Raw genomic sequence first — 24,448 nt, 5'->3', positions numbered from 1 at the left:
TGACAGTTCTAATACAGATGGAAGTGCCAGTGAAGATGAGTTTCAAGGTTTTGGTGAGGTTTTGACCGAAACTAATGACCATAATATCGGTAATAGTGAGGAAAACCCAGACGACCCTCAGCCTTCCACCTCTGGTGCTGGGCCATCTTGTTCACGTTCAGTTGTACCAGAATCCAAGAGGAAACTTCTATTTTCCCAAATCCCAGACTCAGATGAGAGCATGGGTGATGATAGTGATAGTGAATATGAACTACAAGCTCTTCAAACTAGTTCCAGTAGTGATAGTGAAGTGCAATATTCCCCAGTGAAGCGTCAGTATATACGACGATATATGCGCTCTGGTAGTGTGCCATATGCTATTCCAAGGGGAAGGAGTGCATCTCGGAGTACATCCCATGGCTGTACAACAGGAACAGAGAGTGAAAATGACAATGATACTGTTGCAATTGGGATGGAAAAGTGCGTGGTGGTAGTGGTGCCGGCGGTAAGGCACCAGCAGTGGGCCATGCTGCCACCCACGCTGCCACCCACGCCGCTGCCTCAGCTGATCTACAACAAAGGCCACCATCCCCCACCCACTCACCACACCAGCCTCCACAACCACAACCTCCACAACCACAACCACCTGTCATTGTCCAGTACCCACCAGCAGACCACACCTGGGATTGGCAGGAAGCTGTCAATTTTGTTCCAAATGCCCACCAGTTTGATGACAGCCAAAGTGGAATACGGCCATCTTGTACACTTGGGAACAATGCCACTGAACTGGAATGTTTCGAGTTATTCGTTGACGAACCACTGATGGAAAGTATTGTCATGGAAAGCAACACATACTACGAGTACACCATGGCAAACACATTACTTTCACCAAAATCACGTCTACACCAGTGGAAGGAGGCAACTGTGGCTGAGATGTATCTTTTCTTTGCCGCAATAATGCTTATGCCACATGTGTATAAGCACAAAGTGAAATCATACTGGTCAACAGACCGCCTGATTGCAACCCCAGGTTTCAGTGATATAATGCCAGTGAATCGATTTGTGCTAATGTTACGTATGCTTCATTTCTCAGACAAAACCAGGCCTGACAGAACTGACAGGTTATATAAGATTAGGAATGTGTTTGTGTATCTGAAAGAGAAATTCAGTACGCATTTTTATCCCTTCAGGAAGCTTGTAATTGACGAGTCTTTGATTCTGTTCAAAGGAAGACTCTCTTTCAAGCAGTACATACCAAGCAAGAGGAAACGCTTTGGTATGAAGTTGTTTGTGCTTTGTGATTGTTACAGTGGTCTGGTATTGGATATTATTGTGTACACTGGAAGTTATACATTGCAAAATACCAGGAAGTTATTGGGCATCTCAGGTGATGTGGTTAGAACAATGATAGAACCATACCTTGGTAAGGGGCATATATTATATACAGATAACTGGTACACAAGCCCCTCACTCAGTGATTTTTTGCGAGTGAACATGACAGATGTGTGTGGCACAGTGCGTGCAAATCAGAAACATATGCCCAGGTTTGACGCTGGCACTCGTAGAGGTGAGGTGCAGGCGTTTGCTGCCAATGACATCATGGCATTTCGGTGGCATGACAAACGAGATGTCACACTGTTGTCATCAGTTCACCCTAATGAAATGGCAGACAGTGGCAGGCAGCATAGAGAGAGCAATGAACCCATTCTAAAACCTGCAGCTGTGATTGATTACACCTTCAACACGCATTCAGTGGACAAATGTGACATGCAGATTGGGTTTGCTGATTGTGTTCGCAAGAGTTATAAGTGGTACATCAAACTGTTTTTCCATCTTCTGGACATTTCCATGCTCAATGCTTATAATATGTATAAGATGAGGACCAGAAACAAACCACAGTACGGCGAATTCTGTTTGTCTGTCATCAGACAAATAGTATTCAAGTACCAAGGAACAGCACCTGCAATTGACCGCCCACCAAATTATCAACAACTACCTGCTCGTCTGAAGCATGGTGATCACTTCCTGGTAAAAGTGCCTGCTACTGCTTTCAAGAAAAAGGCTCAGAAGAGGTGTTACGTCTGTTCACATACAAAAAAACGCCCACAACAACGCAGAGACACTTGTTTTATGTGTGAGGAATGTAAAACACCACTGTGCATGACACCATGTTTCAAAGAGTTCCACAGGCTGCAGAACTTCTAGAAACATTCCCTGTGACTGTATATGTGTATATAAAATATAGAAAAATAGTAATAAGCAACATTTCATATCGTTTGTTTGTGTAAATATTTTTTGTAAACAAAATAATGACAACAGTGTTTACGCCCTTATTGTGTAGTATTGAAAAAGAAATAACTTACAAAATACTGATCATGTTGGCCTCAGAGGCCATAAAAGTTACTCAGAAAAAGAAAAATTGAAAAATAATTGAAAATAGTACATAAAAAATTAAATAGAAAAATACCGGGTGACGGCAGTCGGCGATGTTACCAGATGTTGTTCAATTTTGGCAAACTTCACGCCTCCATATCTCGGTAAGTATTGACGGTAAAATTTTTTTGTTTAGCCTATAATATTTAGAAAAAAAACTCTATTTTTTCATAAGAAAAAATAATTTTTTTTTTTTTGAAATTTGGCCGACCCTGAGAACGAGTTTCGGAGAGGGCCTGTCGACCCTCAAAGGGTTAAGAGGAAAGTGATGTTGACCCCAAATTTAGTGGCTTTAAGGTGGATGTGACCACAAGTGGTCAAGGAAATATCAAAAACCTTGATGATAACCCATGTGAAACATTTGCGCAACATCCTTTCAATTTTGGTACCACTGGTAGTGTCATCCTGCCAGAATGTCCTATAACCTATGCCCTAAATAAAGAGAAACAATTCTGGAATGTGTAATATGCGTTCGGCAGGTTGGCTGGGTGGCTGATTGACTTTGGCTGTCTCTACCTGTCTGTCTGTAGCTATCTCTGTCTCTATCTCACAGGTACACATAAATACAATTATACATAGTGTAAATTACCTAGGATAACCCAACTTAACTCACGAAATCATGAGTGGACCTGAGCTAGAGTTCGTCACAGCCACGCTAGCTGAAGATTCGTCTGTAAAAACTTGTATTTGTGGTCACAGTGGTGCCTATGCTAACCTTCCCATGGTGTATAAATACACCTAGTTGGATGAATCTTATTGTGGCTGGCTGGTCCAGTGGCTAACGTGTCAGTCTGGAGTTTTATGACTCTCTGATAGTGGGTTCTAACCCCACCCATGGTATGGTTAGGATAACCCAAAAAAATCCAGACAAAGTGGTATATTGTGCTTGTAGATTTAATGCATAATAAGCATGACTGGCAAGTAATATGCATTTTCACTTGTTCAGAAATCAGACGTGACAACTCTGCATCGTGTGTATTACCTGTTGGTTCATGAGTGACTCTCTCTGAGACAGAGAGAGAGATGTAACATCGAAAATAAATAAATCCAAGGCAGTGCACGATCATCAAATGCCACTCCACTGCTGTACTGTCAGAAGTAGAGCGACACTTGTCTTACACCATGCATCAATGAGTTTCATATATACTCCACCTTGTCTAAAACCTTGCTGGGACCTATAAATACTCTGTATATATTTCTAGACAATAGTATGTGACCAAGACAGGTGAAAATGTTCACCTGTCAGTGTGTTTATGACTATTTGATTATTATTTCAGTGCCTAATATTAGTGTCAGAACAAACATTGGCTACGAAATCACAACAACTACTACAAATTGTAATTATCAGAACATAAAAATTATATAAATTGAAAAAAAGAAAAAAAAACAAGAAAAAAAGGTATATCGGCAACACTTCTGCAAGCGGCAGGACTCCACGTTGCCATCATGTGAGCATCCAGCGCCAACTTCACAGTCTTATATCTTGGTAAGTACTGACACTAAAAAAAATTTTTTTATCCTCTTACATGTAGAAAATGTCCTCTTTATATTAATATAAAAATTATCATTTTTTTTTTTTTCAAAATATTTGGAGTGCTGGGAGAGAGAACATAAATCTATTTTTGGACAGTTATGGGGTTAAACTCAGTCAGGCTATAAACACCTATTCACATAATAAAAATTTTCAAAACATTTTGCAAAGAGCACCAATCACACAAAGCAAATGTATATTGTACATATGAAATTGCCAAAAGAAATGTGACATTACATAATAACAAATTTACAGAGGACAACTACATAAAATGAGGGGAAACTTTTATTTGGCTTTGGTTTAAAAAGACACATGAGCAAACATTTTCTAATAAACTTGTTCTAGTGTTTGCTCATGTTTCTTTTTAAACCAATTTGTCGGTATTAGTTACCAAGGTTTGTACTATACATGTATTTAACTTTAAAATCATGGCAGAACTGCACAAGAGTAAGTACAAAAATTCAAAGGCCTATCCAGTAATCTTTGTGAACAAGTCACTCACCTTTTTTCAGTCATATTGATAATAAAAAGTCTGTTCAAGGCATCTTCTCCTCGTGTAACGGTGGCCAAGTAGGAGCAGTGACAACTCAGGGCTGCGGACTGTGGACTGCCAGTACCAATTACTTCAAGCACAGGCCTGACACACACACATACACCCATGTTACTTAAAAAAATACAAATGACAAACTAAATAATGCAGACAGGACACCATGAGCACAGCTCTGCTCCTGTAACTATGAACCAGTAATTACACAGCCACAGCACTACAACCACTAAAAATTTAAGTGAAAATTATGATAAATTATACATTGAAAATAGGACACTATGAGCATAGTTATGGACTTCAGCTATAAATTAGAATTGTAATTACAAATAGGCATGACATGAAACATAAACAAAAGTGAAATATTAATGACTGAAATTAAAAATAAAGACATGTAATGCAAAATAGTAAGTGTATACAATCTACCATGAGAGACAAGAAACTGACAAAATAAGTGAGGAATTACTTACTGCACTAAATGACCTGGAGTACTAAAAAAAAAGCTAAATCAATATAAGGGGAGATTACAATTACAAAGATACAGTTTGGATGAAATATGAGGTTGCAATGGAAAACAAATAAGTCAATCAGTTCACTAAAGAAGCATCTCCAGTAGAAGCAGAAAACACACCATCGATACTATATCTGGTATAGTATTTACTAGAAATGAGGAAGAAATCCTCAGTATACATGTTAATGCTTCCAGAAATCACTACCCACTTATTCAGGTCTTAGGAACAGAAACTATTAAAGACCTGGGAAAGTAAAGTTTATATAGTCATTCCAACAAATTCATGAGCTTCCTCATTCCTGGGTTTCAATTATCGAACATTTTTAAAGACAAGCATCCAGAAAACAGATTCAATTCTGGCACAATGGGTTTCTCACACCCAAATCTATTGCTATTCAGGTTATTATTTCTTATGAGTGTCAATATTAACCCTTAAACTGTCCAAACAGATCTACGTTCACATGTGTAGTGCTCCAAAAGTAGATCTATGTTTTTATACATATTTTCAAATATAGCAAAAAAAAAAAAAAATGTAGATCAAAGTTTTTTTATACGTTTTCAAATGTAAAAAAAAAAAGATCTCCATTTTTTTACATACTTTCAAATGTTGAAAAAACATAGATCTATGTTTGGACAGTTTAAGGGCTAACAAGATTTGAATGATATTCTAGACATATGTTCTTTGAAATAAAATGAACCTTTCCTATACTTTGGTAAAACTGGCCTCTCTCTTTCTGACAGAATTATAGAACATGAAAGATGTTTGCCTTGGCAACACCAACAATGCTCTTTTCTGTCATGCCAGAGATCACATTAACTGGCCCCCTACTAAAACTATCTACCCTTCTTCTAGCCTACAAAAATGCCATCTTGTTAAAGCAGCTCTTATACACAACTTTCCTAACTTGATTTAATCTTCGCCACATCTTCCTTTTCCACTTCATCTGTCTTCAACATTAACTTTTTCTTTGCCTTTCCTGTCTTCTGCCTTGGTGGGTTCTGTGGACCAGTAGCCCTCCTTCAGTGCTTCTTTGTTCTCTTGTTCTTTACATTACTATTCCTCCATTATTATTAATTCTTTCATCACTAATACTCTAATTTTACTTCCACCACTTGTTTTATCATTACAATTATTATGTCCTCATTACAATTACTACTACTACAACTGTTGTGCTACTACTACTGTACTCATGTGCTCTTCCTTCGACCTCACCCATTCTCTCTTCTAGCTCTCCTTGCCTCTTGACTCTCTCAACTGTGACTTGACAATGGTCCAGAAAGGCCCGAAATGTTTTCCTAATGTTCTTCTCCTAAGTGAGAGCTTTTGGTAAAAAGTTTTCTATGTAGTACTTAAGTTTGTATCATATGTGGTTTCTAGTTTCATTGGAATCTCTAAGAATGTAATACTCTGCAAACTTGTAGGGATGACTGTACTGTATGCGAGTAGAAGTTTCTAAGAGTTATCCGCCATCTTACATACTGTGGTATTTGTGATACACCTGTGACCAGTTTCAAGGCATCCTCTACTCTTGCTGCCCAACCTGAGGCAAGACTTCCCTGGAGTATACCTGGAGAGGGTTTCAGGGGTAAATGCCCCTGTGGCCCAGTCTGTGACTAGGCCTTACGGTGGATCAGGGCCTGATCAACTAGGATGTAACTGCTGGCCAAATGCAAACCAATATATAAACTACAGCCTGGCTGGTCAGGTACTGATTTTAGGTACCTGTCCAGCACCTTTTTGAAAACAGTCAGGGATCTATTGGTAATCCCCCTTATGTATGCTGAGGAGGCAGTTGAAGTCTTAGGCCCCTGACACTTACTGTGTTGTCTCTTAGCATACTCATGGCACCCCTGCTTTTCATTGGGGGGATCTTGCATCTCCTGCCAAGTCTTTTGCTTTCATAGGGAGTGATTTTTGTGAGCAAATTCAGGATTAGTTCCTCTAGAATTTTTCCATGTGTATATTATCATGTATTTTTCTCACCTGGATTCCAGGGAATACACATCAAGGGACTTCAACTGCTCTCAGTAATTTAGGTGCTTTATCGTACTTATAAGTGCCATGAAAGTTCTCTGTACATTCTCCAGGTCTGCAATTTCACCAGCCTTGAATGGGACTGTTAGTGTACAGCAATATTCCAGCCTAGAGAGAACAAGCAATTTGAAGAGATTCATCATGGGCTTGGCATCTCTAGTTCTGAAGGTTCTCATTATCCATCCTATCATTTTCATAGCAGATGTGGTAGATACATTGTTGTCATCTTTGAGAGTGAGATCCTCTGACACTATCACTCCCAGATCCTTCACATTAGTTTTTGCTCCTGTTGATGTCTGGTTCACCAAGTTTGTGAAATAGAAAGTAGGTACCTACAATCCTGCCATTGTAGATAAACATTAACAGGATTCTATTTCACATTTATATGACTAGGATAAATTTGATGTAAACTTAATTGGCAAAGGTGCTCATATTCTAATTATAGATGGATGTTGCAAGTTGTGGAAGAGAAAGTAGAGTAACTTAAACAGGACAGGCTAGCAAACAGAAAAGAAAAGAAAAAAGTGTGTGTAGACCTATGAAAATATTTCAGATGTAAATGGAGTGAAAAACTGCAAGGGACAGATATACACAAAATTTACTAGGAATTCTGCAACATATTTATAATACGGTGGACCCTCGACCAATGATGGCATCGTATAACGCTAAATCCAACTAGCAATACATTTTAACACAAAAATTTTTGCAACTAGCGCTAAAAAACTCGACCAACGCGATTCGTTCCGTTTGAGACACGTCTCACTTGTCCTGTGGGTGCCAGTGTTTACAAGCCAGCCAGCCACCGCGGTCTCATCCAAACATACAATCGGAACATTTCATATTATCACAGCGTTTTTAGTGATTGCACCTGCAAAATAAGTCACCATGGGCCCCAAGAAAGCTTCTAATGCCAACCCTACAGCAAAAAGGGTGAGAATTACTATGGATATGAAGAAAGAGATCATTGCTAAGTATGAAAGTGGAGTGCGTGTCTCCGAGCTGGCCAGGTTGTACACAAAACCCCAATCAACCATCACTACTATTGTGGCCAAGAAAATGGCACTCAAGGAAACTGTTCTTGCCAAAGGTGCAACTATGTTTTCAAAACTGAGATCGCAAGTGATAGAAGATGTTGAGAGACAGCTACTGCAAGCCGTGTTGGCAACCTGTACACTGACAATGTTGTGAAACACTTTAGGAAAGTGATAAAGGAACGAGAGGTACAGGCCTCTATAGACAGATATGTTGTGCGACAGAGGTCCAGTGACTCTCAAGCTGGTCCTAGTGGCATTTAAAGAAGAAGGGAAGTAACCCCGGAAAAAGACTTGACACCTCAAGTCCTAATGGAAGGGGATTCCCCTTCTAAACACTAACACCATCCACACTCTCCCCTCCTCCCATCCCATCAATCATCACCACATCTTCAATGAAGATAAGTGTCATGTAATTGTACATGTCTTCTACAGTTTGTGTGTATTAAAATTAATATCTCATGTGGTAAAAATTTTTTTTTCATACTTTGGGGTGTCAGGAATGGATTAATTTGATTTCCATTATTTCTTATGGGGAAAATTAACTCGACTAACGATAATTTCGACTAACGATGAGCTCTCAGGAACGGATTAATATCGTTGGTCGAGGGTCCACTGTACAGTACAGTATACAAAATAAATAAAAAATAAAAAAAAATAAAATCATTATTTATTATGAAGATACATAGGCTGGCAGAAATTAGTTATGCAGTGCATTTCAGGTAAATTAAAACTAATAGCCTTCATATTACCAGTATGTTTGCCCAAGAGGCAAGCTATCACATCGTTGGTTGACCCATTCGCAGTGACCATCTTATACGTACTGAATCTCAAATTTTCCTTTGCAACTCAAAACTAAACTGTAACTCATAATTATTATCACTGAAGGGACTATGTACGTACAGTGGAACCTCTACTTATGAGTATATCCACATGTGAGTTTTTCCAGATATGAGCTGTCGCTCGGTCGATTTTTTGCTTCCAGACGCGAGCAAAATTTCCAGATGCCAGTGGGCCTCAGGGAAGGTTCTTTGACGCTGGTGAGGGGCCCTTGCTCTTGACCTAGGGAATTGAATCTCAGTTGTTTGTTGAACTATCTTACTGAAACTTGGGCAGTGTATGATGGAAAGATGCTGGCTTTTATGGTTGCATTCTCGTTTTTTGGTCTCATTTGACAGAATGGAAGATATACTACAGAAATAGATGTGATTTTTATTGGTTTCACGATGAAAAGCATTTTGAAACCGAGCTCAAAGTAGCAGAAATGTTCGATTCTTTGGCGATATTCAAGAGTAAGCAAATGATGTCACCGTCCAATACCTGTCCGATTGGCACCGCCCCTCAACCTTCACATATTGGAAAGCTCTTCAACATGCTAGCAAAAGTAGTAGCAGACATCATGAGGTAGCAGTGGCAGACAACATGAAGCAACAGTGGCAGGCATCATGAAGCAGCAGTGGCAGACATTATGAGGTAGCAGTGGCAGACAACATTAAGCAGAAGTGGCAGACCATCATGAGGATGCAGTGGCAGACATTATGAAGCAGCAGTGGCAGACAACATGAATCAACAGTGGCAGACCTTGTTGTACCCTATACTATAAGCGAGTTACCGAATGCCACCACAAGATGGCAGTATGTATCAAAACAACGCTCAGTCCACTCCACTCAGGGTGGAGGGAATTCTCATGTTTTCCTTATGTTTCATGCAGTTATTCTTCAAATTTCTTGTTTCTAACCATGGGTCCTAAGAAAGCAAGTGCAAAGGACAGTGCTGAGAAGAAAAAGAGGATTATTTCCATGGAATTAAAGCAGGATATCATAGATAAACAAACTAGGTGGAGGGTTAAGGACTTGATCAGGCAGTACCAGAGTACCACTTCTATGATATGTACAATACTAAAGTAGGAGTCATTGACAAAGTGTTGCATTAAGAGTGTAGCAATTAAGTGTAGCATTAAGAGTGTAGCAATTAAGTGTAGCAATTATCAGTCACTCTGTCTGACTTTTTTGGGTTATCCTAGGTTCTCTACACATGTAGTCAGGAGCAGGAATGGCCGCTGTGGTGGCCCTATAAACCCCAACAACAACAATGGCCGCTGTCACCACCACTAGCCACATACGTAATGACATGTATTTTATTCATTCTAGTGTATATATCATGTTTCTATGTTATTAATATTGTTCATTATGTCATATTAGATGAATTGTGATAGATAAATAAGCCATAGAGTTGACATTAGGGAAATTACTGAAGTATTTTTTCGTGCCTGGAATTCCACTGGAACAAATTAATTCCATTTCAATTAATTTAAATGAGGAAAATTGACTCTGCAAACGAGCAAATCTAGATGTGAGCAAGGTCACGGAACAGATTAAACTCATAAGTAGAGGTTCCACTGTACGTATATGTAATTAACATACAGGAGGGCCCCGCTTATACAGCAGGTTAGGTTCTGGGCTACTTTTGTAAAGCTAAAATCACTGTAAAGTGAAACAGCCTTTTTCACTTTCAGATGCATATAAAAGCCTGATAACATGTTAACACTAACATATGTATTAAGTAAGCAATAGAGCTAGGCCTAAAAAATGCATATACAGTACACACATTACTTACCTTAAAATAATTTCGTCCTTAGCTTATAGTGAGTGTTGAATACATTTATTGTAGGAAGTCTGAATAAATGAAGAATGGGTATAACTGAACCGCTGTATTAGCGAAATGCTGTAAAACAAAGCACTGTAAAGTGGGGCCTCCCTGTACGTTAAATGAGAATATGGCCGAGTCATAATTTTTTTTTTTTTGCATTATAAAAGCAGAGATTGTAGGTAGTAGGTTGGTAGACAGCAACCGCCCAGGGAGGTACTACCGTCCTGCCAAGTGAGTGTAAAACAGAACCCTGTAATTGTTTTACATGATGGTAGGATTGCTGGTGTCTTTTTTCTGTCTCTTAAACATGCAAGATTTCAGGTACGTCTTGCTACTTCTACTTACACTTAGGTCACACTACACATACATGTACAAGCATGTATATACACACCCCTCTGGGTTTTGTTCTATTTTATTTCTAGTTCTTGTTCTTGTTTATTTCCTCTTATCTCCATGGGAAAGTGGAACAGAATTCTTCCTCCGTAAGCCATGCATGTTGTAAGAGGTGACTAAAATGCCGGGAGCAAGGGCCTAGTAACCCCTTCTCCTGTACAAATTACTAAATTTAAAAAGAGAAACTTTTTTTTTTTTGAGCCACCCTGCCTTGGTGGGATATGGCCGGTTTGTCGAGAAAAAAAAAAAAAAAAGCAGAGATGTGGAGTCGTTATGTAAAACGTTCAACTCCGACTCCTTTATTTATGGCACCTCCAACTCCTTTAATTACATTTTACCGACTCCAACTCCAAACCGCAGTTACCCAAGAATTGCTTCCAACTCCAACTCCACATATCCAAAACAGTATCACATCAATTATATACACCTACCATCCGACTTACGACCTGCTCGACTTACGACCACTCGGCTTACGACCGTGTTTTTTATGCCAAATTTCTGGGAAATAAACAACTATTTGTGTTGTACACAGTGTTTATCCTAAACCTTACAGTATAAAATAAAGTACTAACAACATAAAAAGTAAAGTAAAACATGAAATATCAAAATAAAACAATAAAATAAAGTCATTACAAAAATGTTTTGTTGATATTCAGTAGTAAAGTTCGACTTTCGACCGGTTTCTTGGAACCGAACTCGGTCGTAAGTCGGATGGTAGGTGTATATGTAATTTACTAGTACAGTGGTCCCTCGCTTTTCGTAGTTCTTGGCAATCGTAAATTTCGCCAATCATAGGGGTATTTTCGTATAAACATGGACTCGCTTTTCATAGGTTGACTCGCGAATAGTAGTTCGTCTGGGACGCGTACGCATGGTGTGAGCCAAGGCGGCCTCCCTACGCAGCCAGTCTGGCATTGTTTACCAGTGAGTGAAGGTCCCCTCAAGTGTTCCTACGAAATATTTCATAATATTCCACTCATTTTAGTGCTTGCAAGTACTAAATAAGCTACCATGGCTCCAAAGAAAGCTCCTAGTGCCAAGCCTGTGGTAAAGAAGGTGAGAAATATGTACAGTGACAGTCTTGGGCCATTTTAGGGAAGCGTTAGAGATGCCAGAAACAGAGCTCTCTCCACAGTTACTTTGCGAGACAGGACTAGAGTGACTCTCAAGGTGGTCCTAGTGGCATTAAGAAACAGAGAAGAGAAGCAACCCCAGAGAAGCAATTGGTACCTGAGGTGTTGCTGGAAGGGGATTCCCCTTCCAAACTGTAAACAATCCAATCTCTCTCCTCCTCCAGTCTCCCATACACTAAGAAGAATCTCCAATAAAGGTAAGTGTTATGCTGTTAATGTTTCATTCATCATTTCCCATTGTATTGTTTATGTACTACATGTATATTTCATGTAAAAAATTTTTGTTTTAATACTTCTGGGTGTCAGGAACGGATTAATTGTATTTACATTATTTCTTAAGGGGAAAATTGATTCGCAAATCGTAAATTTCGTTTAGAGTAGCTCCCCCAGGAACGGATTAATTACGAAAAACGAGGGACCACTGTATTAAGTAATTTCAGTCATAGTTTAAGTCTGCCTGAAATGCTATGCAAAACTTTGGGCTTACAAAATGGTAACATTCTAATGCAATCTTATACAGTGGTCCCTCGTTGTTCGTAATTAATCCATTCCTGGAGCCGTTACTATAAGCGAAATTTACGATTCACGAATCAATTTTCCCCATAAGAAATAATGTAAATACAATTAATTCGTTCCTGACACCCAAAAGTATTAAAAAAAAATTTTTTTAACATGAAATATACATGAAGTACATAAACAATACAATGGGAAATGATGAATGAAACATTAACAGCATAACACTTACCTTTATTGGAGATTCTTCTTAGTGTATGGGAGACTGGAGGAGGAGAGAGAGTGGATTGTTTATAGTTTGGAAGGGGAATCCCCTTCCATCAACACCTCAGGTACCATTTGCTTTTCTGGGGTTGCTTCTCTTCTCTGTTTCTTAATGCCACTAGGACCACCTTGAGAGTCACTGGAGTCCTGTCTCACAAAATAACTGTGGAGAGAGCTCTGTTTCTGGCGTCTTTTTAACACTTCCCTAAAATGGCCCAAGACTTTGTCACTGTACATGTTGCCAACCTGGCTTGCAACAACCTTTATTACAACCCAGGATTCCAAATGGCCTGTTATCCCGGGTGTAATGGGAGCAAAATAAACACAGCAGAAAAAGTTTAGACTTATATTATCCTTCACCAATTTAGAACAGCAATACGTACACTATGTACAGTGATAAGTATAGTGCACTCCACGGTAAGCAAGGCAGAAATAGAAGCCACAAGATAGCAGACCGTGCTTCAACCAGCTCTAGAATGGGAATGACAAGGGCAGACAGGAGAGCGGTACCCACATAACCTCTGCGATTGCCAAAACCATCTTCTTATTGGCTAGAACCTGGTCACTAGTTGAACGACGGGGCCCCATCATCAACTCTTAGCAACCTGGTTCGCTGGTTGGGGGAGATAGCCTGTAAATGAGGGTGTGTACATGCGCCGAATAAAGGTTACGTACTCTTTACATGCCACAACCTTGTTAGGGTGATGTTTCTCCATAAAGCTTTCCATCTTACCCCACATAGTAAAAATCTCTTTAATTTCTGAAGAAGGCACCTTCTTTCATCTCTCTTCCTCCTCCTCTGCAGCAAGATTCTGAGCTGCAATGTGTTGCTCTTCCTGCTGAAGCTCTTGCAGCTCCTCAGTGGTGAGCTCTTCATTGTGGTCATCCACCAATTCTTCCACATCCTCCAAACTCACATCCAACCCCATGGAACTCCCCAGTGCCATAATTGATTTTACAACAGACATAGGCTCATTAGGGTCAGTCCCAAATTCTTAAAAACCCCTCTTGTCGACACAATCTGGCCACAATTTTCTCCAGGCAGAGTTCAAAGTCCTGGTAGTCACTCCCTCCCAAGCCATACCTATAAGGGTTATGCAGTGGAGGATGCTGAAGTGTTCTCTCCAAAATTCCCTTAGGGTCAATTGAGTGTCTGTGGTCACAGTCAAGCACCTGTGAAACATTGCTTTTGTGTAGAGTTTTTTAAAGTTTGCAATAACCTGCTGGTCCATGGATTGGAGGAGAGGAGTGGTATTCGGGGGCAAGAACTTTACTGTGATGAACCCAAACTCCTCGAAAATTAGGTCATCCAAGTTTGGAGGATGAGCAGGTGCATTGTCCATTACTAGCAGGCACTTTAGATCCAATTTCTTTTCCAGGAGATACTCCTTCACACTAGGGCCAAACACTTCATTGAACCACTCGACGAAAATTTCCCTCATGACCCATGCCTTACTATTAGATTTCCAAAACACACACAATTTACTCTTCATAACATTGTTTTTCCTGAACACTCTGGGATTTTCAGAATGGTACACTAGTTATGGCTTCACTTTGAAATCCCCACTAGCATTAGCACAGAACATTAGCGTCAGCCTGTCTTTCACAGGCTTGTGTCCTGGCATTGCCTTTTCCTCTTGTGTAAAGAAGGTCCTCTTTGGCATTTTCTTCCAAAAGAGGCCTGTTTCGTCACAATTGAACACTTGTTCAGGTTTCAGTCCTTCAGCCTCTATGTACTCCTGGAATTCATGCACATATTTTTCAGCGGCCTTGTGGTCCGAACTGGCAGCCTCACCATGCCTTACCACACTGTGTATGCCAGTACGGTTCTTAAATCTCTCAAACCAGCCTTTGCTGGCCTTAAATTCACTCACTTCACCACTATTTGCAGGCAATTTCTTTACCAAATCTTCATGCAACTGCCTAGCCTTTTCACAAATAAATGAAGTCATAAGAGTATCTCCTGCTAATTGTTTCTCATTTATCCACACCAATAATAACTTCTCAACCTCTTCCAGTACTGGTGATCTCATTTTTGTCAGCATAGTTACTCCCTTTGCAACAACAGCATCCTTTATTTAATTTTTCTTGGCCACTATGGAACATAAGGTTCTGTAGGGTTTCTTATACATCCTGGACAGTTCGGCCACACTTGTACCACTTTCATATTGTTCAATGATGGTTTTCTTAAATTCTTAAATTTCTTAAATTGGCACTAGGAGCGTTCTTTGGAGCCTTGGTAGCTTATTTAGTACTTGCAAGCACTAAAATAAATGGAATATTATGAAATATTTCGCTGGAGCACGTGAAGGGACCTTCGCTCACTGGTAAACAATGCCAGACTGGCTGCCGCCCTGGCTCACGCCGTGGGTACGCGTCCCGGACGAACTACAACTCGCGAGTCAACCTATGAAAAGCGAGTCTATGTTTATACGAAAATACCCCTATGATTGGCGAATTTTACGATTGCCGGGAACTACGAAAAGCGAGGGACCACTGTAATACTTTTGTATGTTTCTTAAATATAATGTTGCAGCAATATTATTATTATTAGCAGTAGTAGTAGTATTATTAACGTAGATAAAATCTATAATATCTGGCAGACACAAAGATCCTTAATTATACAGTAAAATTCAATTTTGATAAAAAGCTAATGGGACCATACAAGAGCTTCGAAGATGTCTTCTGTGATGTTAAATCAAAATTTGCTGGCCAGATTTCCCCTGAAGCTTCATCCAAAATAACTTGAGGACGCATTGCCGTGAACTATACCACCTGCAGAAATAAATATTTATTCATTAATGGGACAATAAGAAAGCCTATAATGAGTCACTTTACTCAGTCTCAACACACAAGGTCATGAAACAAACAGAGGGTAATAAGATGAAGCATGGGGAATAAAACACAAAGACAAACTTGGAGAGTAATAAGACAAACAGGAAGAAATGCTTATACAGTGGACCCCCGCATAGCGAACTTAATCCGTGCAAGAGGGCTGGTCGTTATGCGAAATGTTCGCTATGCGAATTAATTTTCCCCATAAGAAATAATGGAAATAAAATTAATCCGTGCAAGACACCCAAAAGTATGAAAAAAAATTTTTTTTACCACAAAAAAATGTTAATTTTAGTACACACAAACTGAAAAAGGCATGCACAATTACATGACACTTACTTTTATTGAAGATCTGGTGATGATTGATGGGATGGAAGGAGGGGAGAGAGAGTGTTAGTGTTTAGAAGGGGAATCCCCTTCCATTAGGACTTGAGGTAGCAAGTCCTTTTCTGGGGTTACTTCCCTTCTTCTTTTAATGCCACTAGGACCAGCTTCAGAGTCACTGGACTTCTTTCGCACAACATATCTGTCCATAGTGGCCTGTACCTCTCGTTCCTTTATGATTTGTCTAAAGTGGTTCACAACAGTGTCATTGTAACAGTCACCAGCACGGCTTGCAATAGCTGTGTGAGGGTGATTTTCATCAAAAAAGGTTTGCACTTCAAGCCATTTTGCACACATTTCCTTAATCTTTGAAGTAGGCAATTCCTTCAATTTCTCTCTCCCCTCCTTTGAACCAGTTTCCCCAGGTCTGGCCTCTTGCTCTTGAAGTTGATCTATCAGCTCATCAGTGGTTAGTTCTTCATTGTCCTCCTCCACCAACTCTTCCACATCCTCCCCACTAACCTCCAACCCCAAGGACTTCCCCAATTCCACAATTGATTCCTCAACTGGTATACTACTCCTCTCAGGGTTAGCCTCAAACCCTTCAAAATCCCTTTTGTCTACACATTCTGGCCACAGTTTCTTCCAAGCAGAGTTCAAGGTTCTCTTAGTCACTCCCTCCCAAGCCTTACCTATAAGGTTTACACAATTGAGGATATTAAAGTGATCCTTCCAAAACTCTTTTAGAGTCAATCGAGTGTCTGTGGTCACTTCAAAGCACTTTTGAAACAGAGCTTTTGTGTACAGTTTCTTGAAGTTGGAAATGACCTGCTGGTCCATGGGCTGCAGGAGAGGAGTGGTATTAGGAGGCAAAAACTTCACCTTAATGAAGCTCATGTCCCCATAAAGTCGCTCTGCCACGTCTGTAGGATGACCAGGGGCATTGTCTAACACCAGGAGGCACTTAAGGTCTAATTTCTTTTCAGTTAGGTAATCTTTCACATTGGGGGCAAATGCATGGTGTAACCAGTTATAGAAAAATTCCCTAGTGACCCATGCCTTACTGTTTGCCCTCCACAGCACACACAAATTATCCTTGAGGACATTCTTTTGCCTGAACGCTCTGGGAGTTTCAGAGTGATACACTAATAAAGGCTTAACTTTGCAATCACCACTAGCATTGGCACACATCAACAAAGTAAGCCTGTCTTTCATAGGTTTATGTCCTGGGAGTGCCTTTTCCTCCTGAGTAATGTAGGTCCTGCTTGGCATTTTCTTCCAGAACAGGCCTGTTTCATCACAATTAAACACTTGTTCAGGTTCCAGTCCTTCAGTTTCTATGTACTCCTTGAATTCATGCACATATTTTTCAGCCGCTTTGTGGTCCGAACTGGCAGCCTCACCATGCCGTATCACACTATGGATGCCACTACGCTTCTTAAATCTCTCAAACCAACCTTTGCTGGCCTTAAATTCACTCACATCATCACTAGTTGCAGGCATTTTTTTAATTAAATCGTCATGCAACTTCCTAGCCTTTTCACATATGATCGCTTGAGAGACGCTATCTCCTGCTAGCTGTTTTTCATTTATCCACACCAATAAGAGTCTCTCAACATCTTCCATCACTTGCGATCTTTGTTTCGAAAACACAGTTAAACCTTTGGCAACAACAGCTTCCTTGATTGCCGTTTTCTTGCCCACAATAGAAGCGATGGTTGATTTTGGTTTCTTGTACAACCTGACCAGGTCGGTGATACGTACTCCACTTTCATACTTATCAATGATCTCTTTCTTCATTTCAATGGGTATTCTTACCCTTTGAGGTGTAGGGTTGGCACTAGAAGCTTTCTTGGGGCCCATGGTCACTTATTTTCCACAAACAGCACCGAAAACACTGTAATAATACGAAATATTCCGAGTGTATGCTTGAATGTTACCGCGGAGGCTGGCTGGTAAACAATGGGACGGGCGGCACATGTGAGGCTGGCTGAGGGCGCACATTGGACGCGTCTCGGACGAAGGTCGCTGAGCGGGTTTTTGTCCACTATGCGGGGCAAAATTTTAGCGAACAAAGCGTTCGCTATGCGGATTGTTCGCTATGCAAGGCGTTCGCTATGCGGGGGTCCACTGTACTTTAAATATTGACATATACAAAATATTAAATCAGACAGTCATTATCGCCTACCTTAACCTTTCATGCATACATCCCATAAATTAAGTATATGGTGTAAGCACTAAACCTGGCTATGTTAATAAATGAGAGTTGTATGCCACTGAACTTTCTTCATGCTATGCAATCTTTCCTTTAATGACACATTTTGGCCTAATCTGTTTGATGATGGCTGTAGTGGTATTTATATCAGTTACATTTCGGTGTCTAAGGTAAGCTGTCATTACCTGAATCTATAAAAAAAGTATCCAGGTTTAGGTGTCAGCAGTAAAGCATAATGTGTATTGTTTTATGTGTATTTTGTGTTGAGTGTATTTTGTGTTATGCTTATTTTGGGTTAGGGCATATAGTGTGTTGGGTGGAGTTTGGGCAGTGTGTTTTTTTGTGTGAGGTTTGCATTTAGTGCCATTATGTATGTATTTATTGATGATAAAGTATGAACCTTACAAAGGTGTTAATTTATGTTCTTGTCTCATGTTTACTAAAGAAAGGCAGTTCGGTACATAAGTGGGTCACTGGCAGGTGGGTATAGTTTAACATTTTGTTTGGGTATAGTGTGTAGCCATAATCTTTATGAGTTTATGTATACTGAGTGTCCAATGTGTCTCTTATGTATATAAAGGTTTAGTAATTATGGTTTGGTCCTTGTGTGAATTTGGTCAAAATTTATTCCAAAAATATGTCCAACATCGGTTGGTTTTGTCAAAGACATTATTTTAAGTTGTGGCAGCAAAAGAAATGCAGCCTAATCTAGCTAAAACCTACCTAAAAAACTTAATATTAATTAATCTTACTCTGCCAATGGTAGATATGGGTCTGGTACACCTTAATTTTTCGGTAATTCTACCAATGCTAATTAATTTGCAATTGGTTCATCTTTGCTTACATTTGCTAATTGAACAGAAGGGTCAATATGAAAGAATGAAATATCACAGTTCATAGGCTGGAACAATTATTATTAAAAAAAAAAAAAAAAAAAAAAAAAAAAAAAAAAAAAAAAAAAAAAAAAAAAAACTTATGAGACGTTTTGGACAATAGCCAAGTCACAAACGGGGCACAAAAAGTAGAGAAGGCCTAAGTGTGAGGTTTTGGCCAGAAGCATCAATATTTTATTATTATTATTTATTATCACACTGGCCGATTCCCACCAAGGCAGGGTGGCCCAAAAAAGAAAAACTTTCACCATCATTCACTCCATCACTGTCTTGCCAGAAGGGTGCTTTACACTACAGTTTTTAAACTGCAACATTAACACCCCTCCTTCAGAGTGCAGGCACTGTACTTCCCATCTCCAGGACTCAAGTCCGGCCTGCCGGTTTCCCTGAACCCCTTCATAAATGTTACTTTGCTCACACTCCAACAGCACGTCAAGTATTAAAAACCATTTGTCTCCATTCACTCCTATCAAACACGCTCACGCATGCCTGCTGGAAGTCAATAATACCCCCCTAACTGGTCTTGATGTGCTGTACGTCCCAAAATAAATGTATTATTTTTGCTATCTCCCAAAGTAACAATTTGGACAAGAAATGACAATTTGTGACGGGATATAATAACATATTTTTTTCAATAAAATGAAAATATCTATATCCGTAAAGTTTTAAATTGCAATTAATATGAATAATATGAATATTAATATTAATATGAATAATATGAATAATATTAATGTGAATAGCAGGAGCAATAATGTTGACTGATAAGTTATGGCAGGAAAAGAGGGAATATAAATGTATTAATTCAAGGATTATGTGAAGTAAAATAAGGGTTGGATGTGAAAAGTGGGTTATAATAAGTGTATATGCACCTGGAGAAGAGAGAAGTGTAGAGGAGAGAGAGAGATTTTGGGAAATGTTGAGTGAATGTGTGGGGAGTTTTGAACCAAGTGCGAGAGTGCTTGTGGTTGAGCATTTCAATGCTAAAGTGGGTAAAAATGTGGTGGAGGTAGTAGAAGGTAAATTTGGGGTCCACAGGCCCTCTTAGAGACTTATTCTCAGGGCCCCCCAAATTTAAAAAAAAAAAAAAAAAAAAAAAAAAAAAAAAAAAAAAAAAAATCTTATGAAAAGATAGAGAATTTTTTCCCGAACATAATGACACCAAAAGTATGAAATTTGATGGAAAACTTACAGAATTATGCTCTCGTGAAGTTAGCGGTCTCGAAGATGTTTACGCATCGGCGATTTTGCCCACTTTGAACCCTGTTTTCAGCCAATTCCAATGTACTAGTTGACAAAAATCATGTACTTGTACTCATTCTATCGAATGAGTACAAGAAACCACCAATTTACTGATTTCAGGCCCCTCTTACATTTCTTTTGCTTTCCACTTTGAATTTTTATTCTCACAAAAAATAGAAGATTTACTGTTATGCAGACTACTGCATAAGTGTAGAAATGGTATAAATAATATCGGCACACCTGTGAAAGAATATTAGACTCACCAGTTGACATGTATTGGACGCTTAGCATGATTTGTTTACTTTTGAACGTTGGTAAAAATCGAACATTTCTGCTACTTTGAGCTCAATTTCAAGGTACTTTTCTTTGTAAAACCAGTCAAAATCATCTCAATTTCTGTAATATGCCTTCCCTTCTATACAATGAGACCAGGAAAATTAGAATACAACAATAAATACTATACGAAAATATAGTGCAAAGTCACTGTTTTAATCCAAAAACACAGTCAAAGATTTTTTTTTTCTCATCACACACTGTGTGCTGCAGGATTTTTTTTATACTGCACACACTGACCACATAGACCCATTCTTTCATAGGTAGGCCTACCAGCTTTCTCTCACTAGATTTGAAGGTGCTAGAATTTATGAGTACTAGTACGTCATGGACCCTGGTGTGTAAGCCATACTAGTACGGCCGAAACCCTGAAAGGGTTAATTGAGCTATGTGTAGAAAGAGGTTTGGTAATAAGTAATACACATTTTATGAAAAAGAGGATAAATAAGTATATAAGGTATGATATAGCACGTAATGAAAGTAGTTTGTTAGATTATGTATTGGTGGATAAAAGGTTGATGGGTAGGCTTCAGGATGTATATGTTCACAGAGGGGCAACTGATATATCGGATCATTATTTAGTTGCAGCTACAGTTAGAGTATGAGGTAGATGGCAACAGCAAGTAAGAGAGAGGTGAAGGTGTATAAACTATGGGAGGAGGAAGTTAGGGTGAGATATAAACAACTATTGACAAAAAGGTGGAATAGTGCAAGTATGAGTAGTGGAGGGGGTTGATAAGGGTTGGAATAGTTTTAAAAATGTAGTATTAGAATGAGGGGCAGAAGTTTGTGGATATAGGAGGGTGGGTGCAGGAGGAAAGAGGAGTGATTGGTGGAATGATGAAGTAAAGGGTGTGATAAAAGTGAAAAAGGTAGCTTATGAGAGGTTTTTACAAAGCAGAAGTGTTATAGGAAGAGTAGAGAATATGGAGAGTAAAAGAAAGGTGAAAAAAAAAAGCAGTGAGAGAGTGCAAAAGGAGAGCAGATGATAGAGTGGAAGAGACACTGTCAACAAATTTTGATGAAAAGAAAAATTTTTGGAGACAAACAAGCTAAGAAAGCCTAGGGAAAGAATGGATTTGTCAGTTAAAAACAGAGTAGGGGAATTAATAGATGGGGAGCTGGAGACATTGGGTAGATGGCGGGAATATTTTGAGGAACTTTTAAATGCCGATGAAGAAAGGGAGGCGGTAATTTCATGCACTGGCCAGGGAGGTATAACATCTTTAAGGAGTGAAGAGCAGGATGTGAGTGTGGGGGAGGTGAGTGAGGCATTACGTAGAATGGAAAGGGGTAAAGCAGCTGGAACTACCTAGATCATGACAGAAATGTTAAAAGCAGGGGGGATATAGTGTTGGAGCAGTTGGTATTTTTGTTTAATAAATGTATGAAAGAGGGGAAGGTACCTAGGGATTGGCAGAGAGCATGTATAGTTCCTTTATATAAAGGGAAGGGGGACAAAACAGACTACAAAAATTACAGGGGAATAAGTTTACTGAGTATACCAGGAAAAGTGTACAGTAGGGATATTATTAAAACAATTAGAGGTAAGACAGAGTAGGATTTCGGATGAGCAAGGAGGCTTTAGAGTGGGTAGGGGATGTGTAGATCAAGTGTTTACATTGAAGCATGTATGTGAACAGTATTTAGATAAAGGTAGGGAAGTTTTCATTGCATTTATGGATTTAGGAAAGGCATATGATAAAGTGAATAGGGGAGCAATGTGGCAAATGTTGCAAGTACAGTGGAACCTCTACTTATGAGTGCATCCACATGCGAGTTTTTCCAGATATAAGCAGTCGCTCGGTCGGTTTTTTGTTTCCAAACTTGAGTGAAATTTCCAGATGCAAGCGGGCCTCAAGGGAGGTTCCTTGACACTGGTGACGGGCTCTTGTTCTTGATCTAGAGAATTGGATCTCAGTTGTCTGTTGGACTATCTTATTGAAACTTGGGCAATGTATGATGGAAAGATGCTTCTTAACGTACACCAAAAATGAAAGAAATCGGACAATAAATAACAGAATTCACTTCTGAGCCATTAGCCACCCTTTAGTGGTATTTTCGTATGATTTTTATGGTTGTATTCCCCTTTTTTTTTAGTTTCATTTGATAAAATGGAAGATATATTACAGAAATAGATATGATTTTGATTGGCTTCACAATGAAAGGTACCTTGAAATTAAGCTCAAAGTAGCAGAAATGTTTGATTCTTTGGCGATGTTCAATATGAAGTCATGATCAGGTTGACATTATTTATACAATTATTACAATAATGCAGTAGTCTGCATAACAGTAAACCTTCTATTTTTTGAGTGAATAAAAATTACAAATTATTTATATTGTAATAATAAAACAATAATAATAATAATAACAGTACATGTATAATATAATAATAATAATAATAGTAACAGTACATGTGTAATATAATAACAATAATAATAATAATAATAATAATACTATGTACAATAATAATATACTATATAATAATAACAATAGATGGCTTCAAAAGGCCGTCATTAGATGGCAGTGATTGTTACAATTAGAGTGTGCATAAATTCTGTAATGGTTCTCTGGGCTGTTTTACCTAGCAATACAATATACAGCTGATGGTAAGGCATCATCAGCTGGTCTAGACCCCGTTTCAAAGCACTGCTTCTAGATTTGTCAGGGTCCTCTTCAGTGAAAAAGTCTGCAACTTTACCAATAATATGGAACTGTGCATGTAACTGCTGCAATGGAGGAGGAGGAGGAGGAGGAGGAGGAGGAGGAGGAGGAGGAGGAGGAGGAGGAGGAGGAGGAGGAGGAGGAGGAGGAGGAGGAGGAGGAGGAGGAGGAGGAGGAGGAGGAGGAGGAGGAGGAGGAGGAGGAGGAGGAGGAGGAGGAGGAGGAGGAGGAGGAGGAGGAGGAGGAGGAGGAGGAGGAGGAGGAGGAGGAGGAGGAGGAGGAGGAGGAGGAGGAGGAGGAGGAGGAGGAGGAGGAGGAGGAGGAGGAGGAGGAGGAGGAGGAGGAGGAGGAGGAGGAGGAGGAGGAGGAGGAGGAGGAGGAGGAGGAGGAGGAGGAGGAGGAGGAGGAGGAGGAGGAGGAGGAGGAGGAGGAGGAGGAGGAGGAGGAGGAGGAGGAGGAGGAGGAGGAGGAGGAGGAGGAGGAGGAGGAGGAGGAGGAGGAGGAGGAGGAGGAGGAGGAGGAGGAGGAGGAGGAGGAGGAGGAGGAGGAGGAGGAGGAGGAGGAGGAGGAGGAGGAGGAGGAGGAGGAGGAGGAGGAGGAGGAGGAGGAGGAGGAGGAGGAGGAGGAGGAGGAGGAGGAGGAGGAGGAGGAGGAGGAGGAGGAGGAGGAGGAGGAGGAGGAGGAGGAGGAGGAGGAGGAGGAGGAGGAGGAGGAGGAGGAGGAGGAGGAGGAGGAGGAGGAGGAGGAGGAGGAGGAGGAGGAGGAGGAGGAGGAGGAGGAGGAGGAGGAGGAGGAGGAGGACAGACATTTCTGTCTGTCTATTTGTCTATCTGTCAATCTCCCTGTCTATCCATCTAGCTCTCTGTCTCAGAGAGAGCCACAAGACTGCGTCATCACCTTTACTCACATCTTCAAGCAGAGTATAGCAC

The 24,448-nt window shown here is 39.9% G+C and overlaps 1 protein-coding gene across 8 annotated transcripts in view; it reads right to left on the bottom strand.

The window, feature by feature from the left end:
* Positions 1-24,448, bottom strand: part of LOC128684165 (TBC1 domain family member 31) — a 132,138-nt gene that overhangs the window by 95,411 nt on the left and 12,279 nt on the right. For 7 of the 8 annotated variants that reach the window (XM_070094980.1, XM_053770291.2, XM_070094982.1 and 4 more), the window contains exons 2-3: positions 15,682-15,791; positions 4,446-4,580 (exon numbers count right to left, since the gene is read on the bottom strand). In XM_070094980.1, the coding sequence (XP_069951081.1) occupies positions 4,446-4,580; positions 15,682-15,773 (227 nt within the window). In that variant the 5' untranslated portion in view covers positions 15,774-15,791. Of the gene's footprint in view, positions 1-4,445; positions 4,581-15,681; positions 15,792-24,448 lie in introns of those variants that run through there. The other variant, XM_053770297.2, reaches the window with a different exon arrangement.

This window comes from Cherax quadricarinatus, chromosome 4, assembly GCF_038502225.1.
Source record: "Cherax quadricarinatus isolate ZL_2023a chromosome 4, ASM3850222v1, whole genome shotgun sequence".
Classification (NCBI taxonomy): domain Eukaryota; kingdom Metazoa; phylum Arthropoda; class Malacostraca; order Decapoda; family Parastacidae; genus Cherax; species Cherax quadricarinatus.
This window is presented reverse-complemented; position numbering and strand designations above follow the sequence as displayed.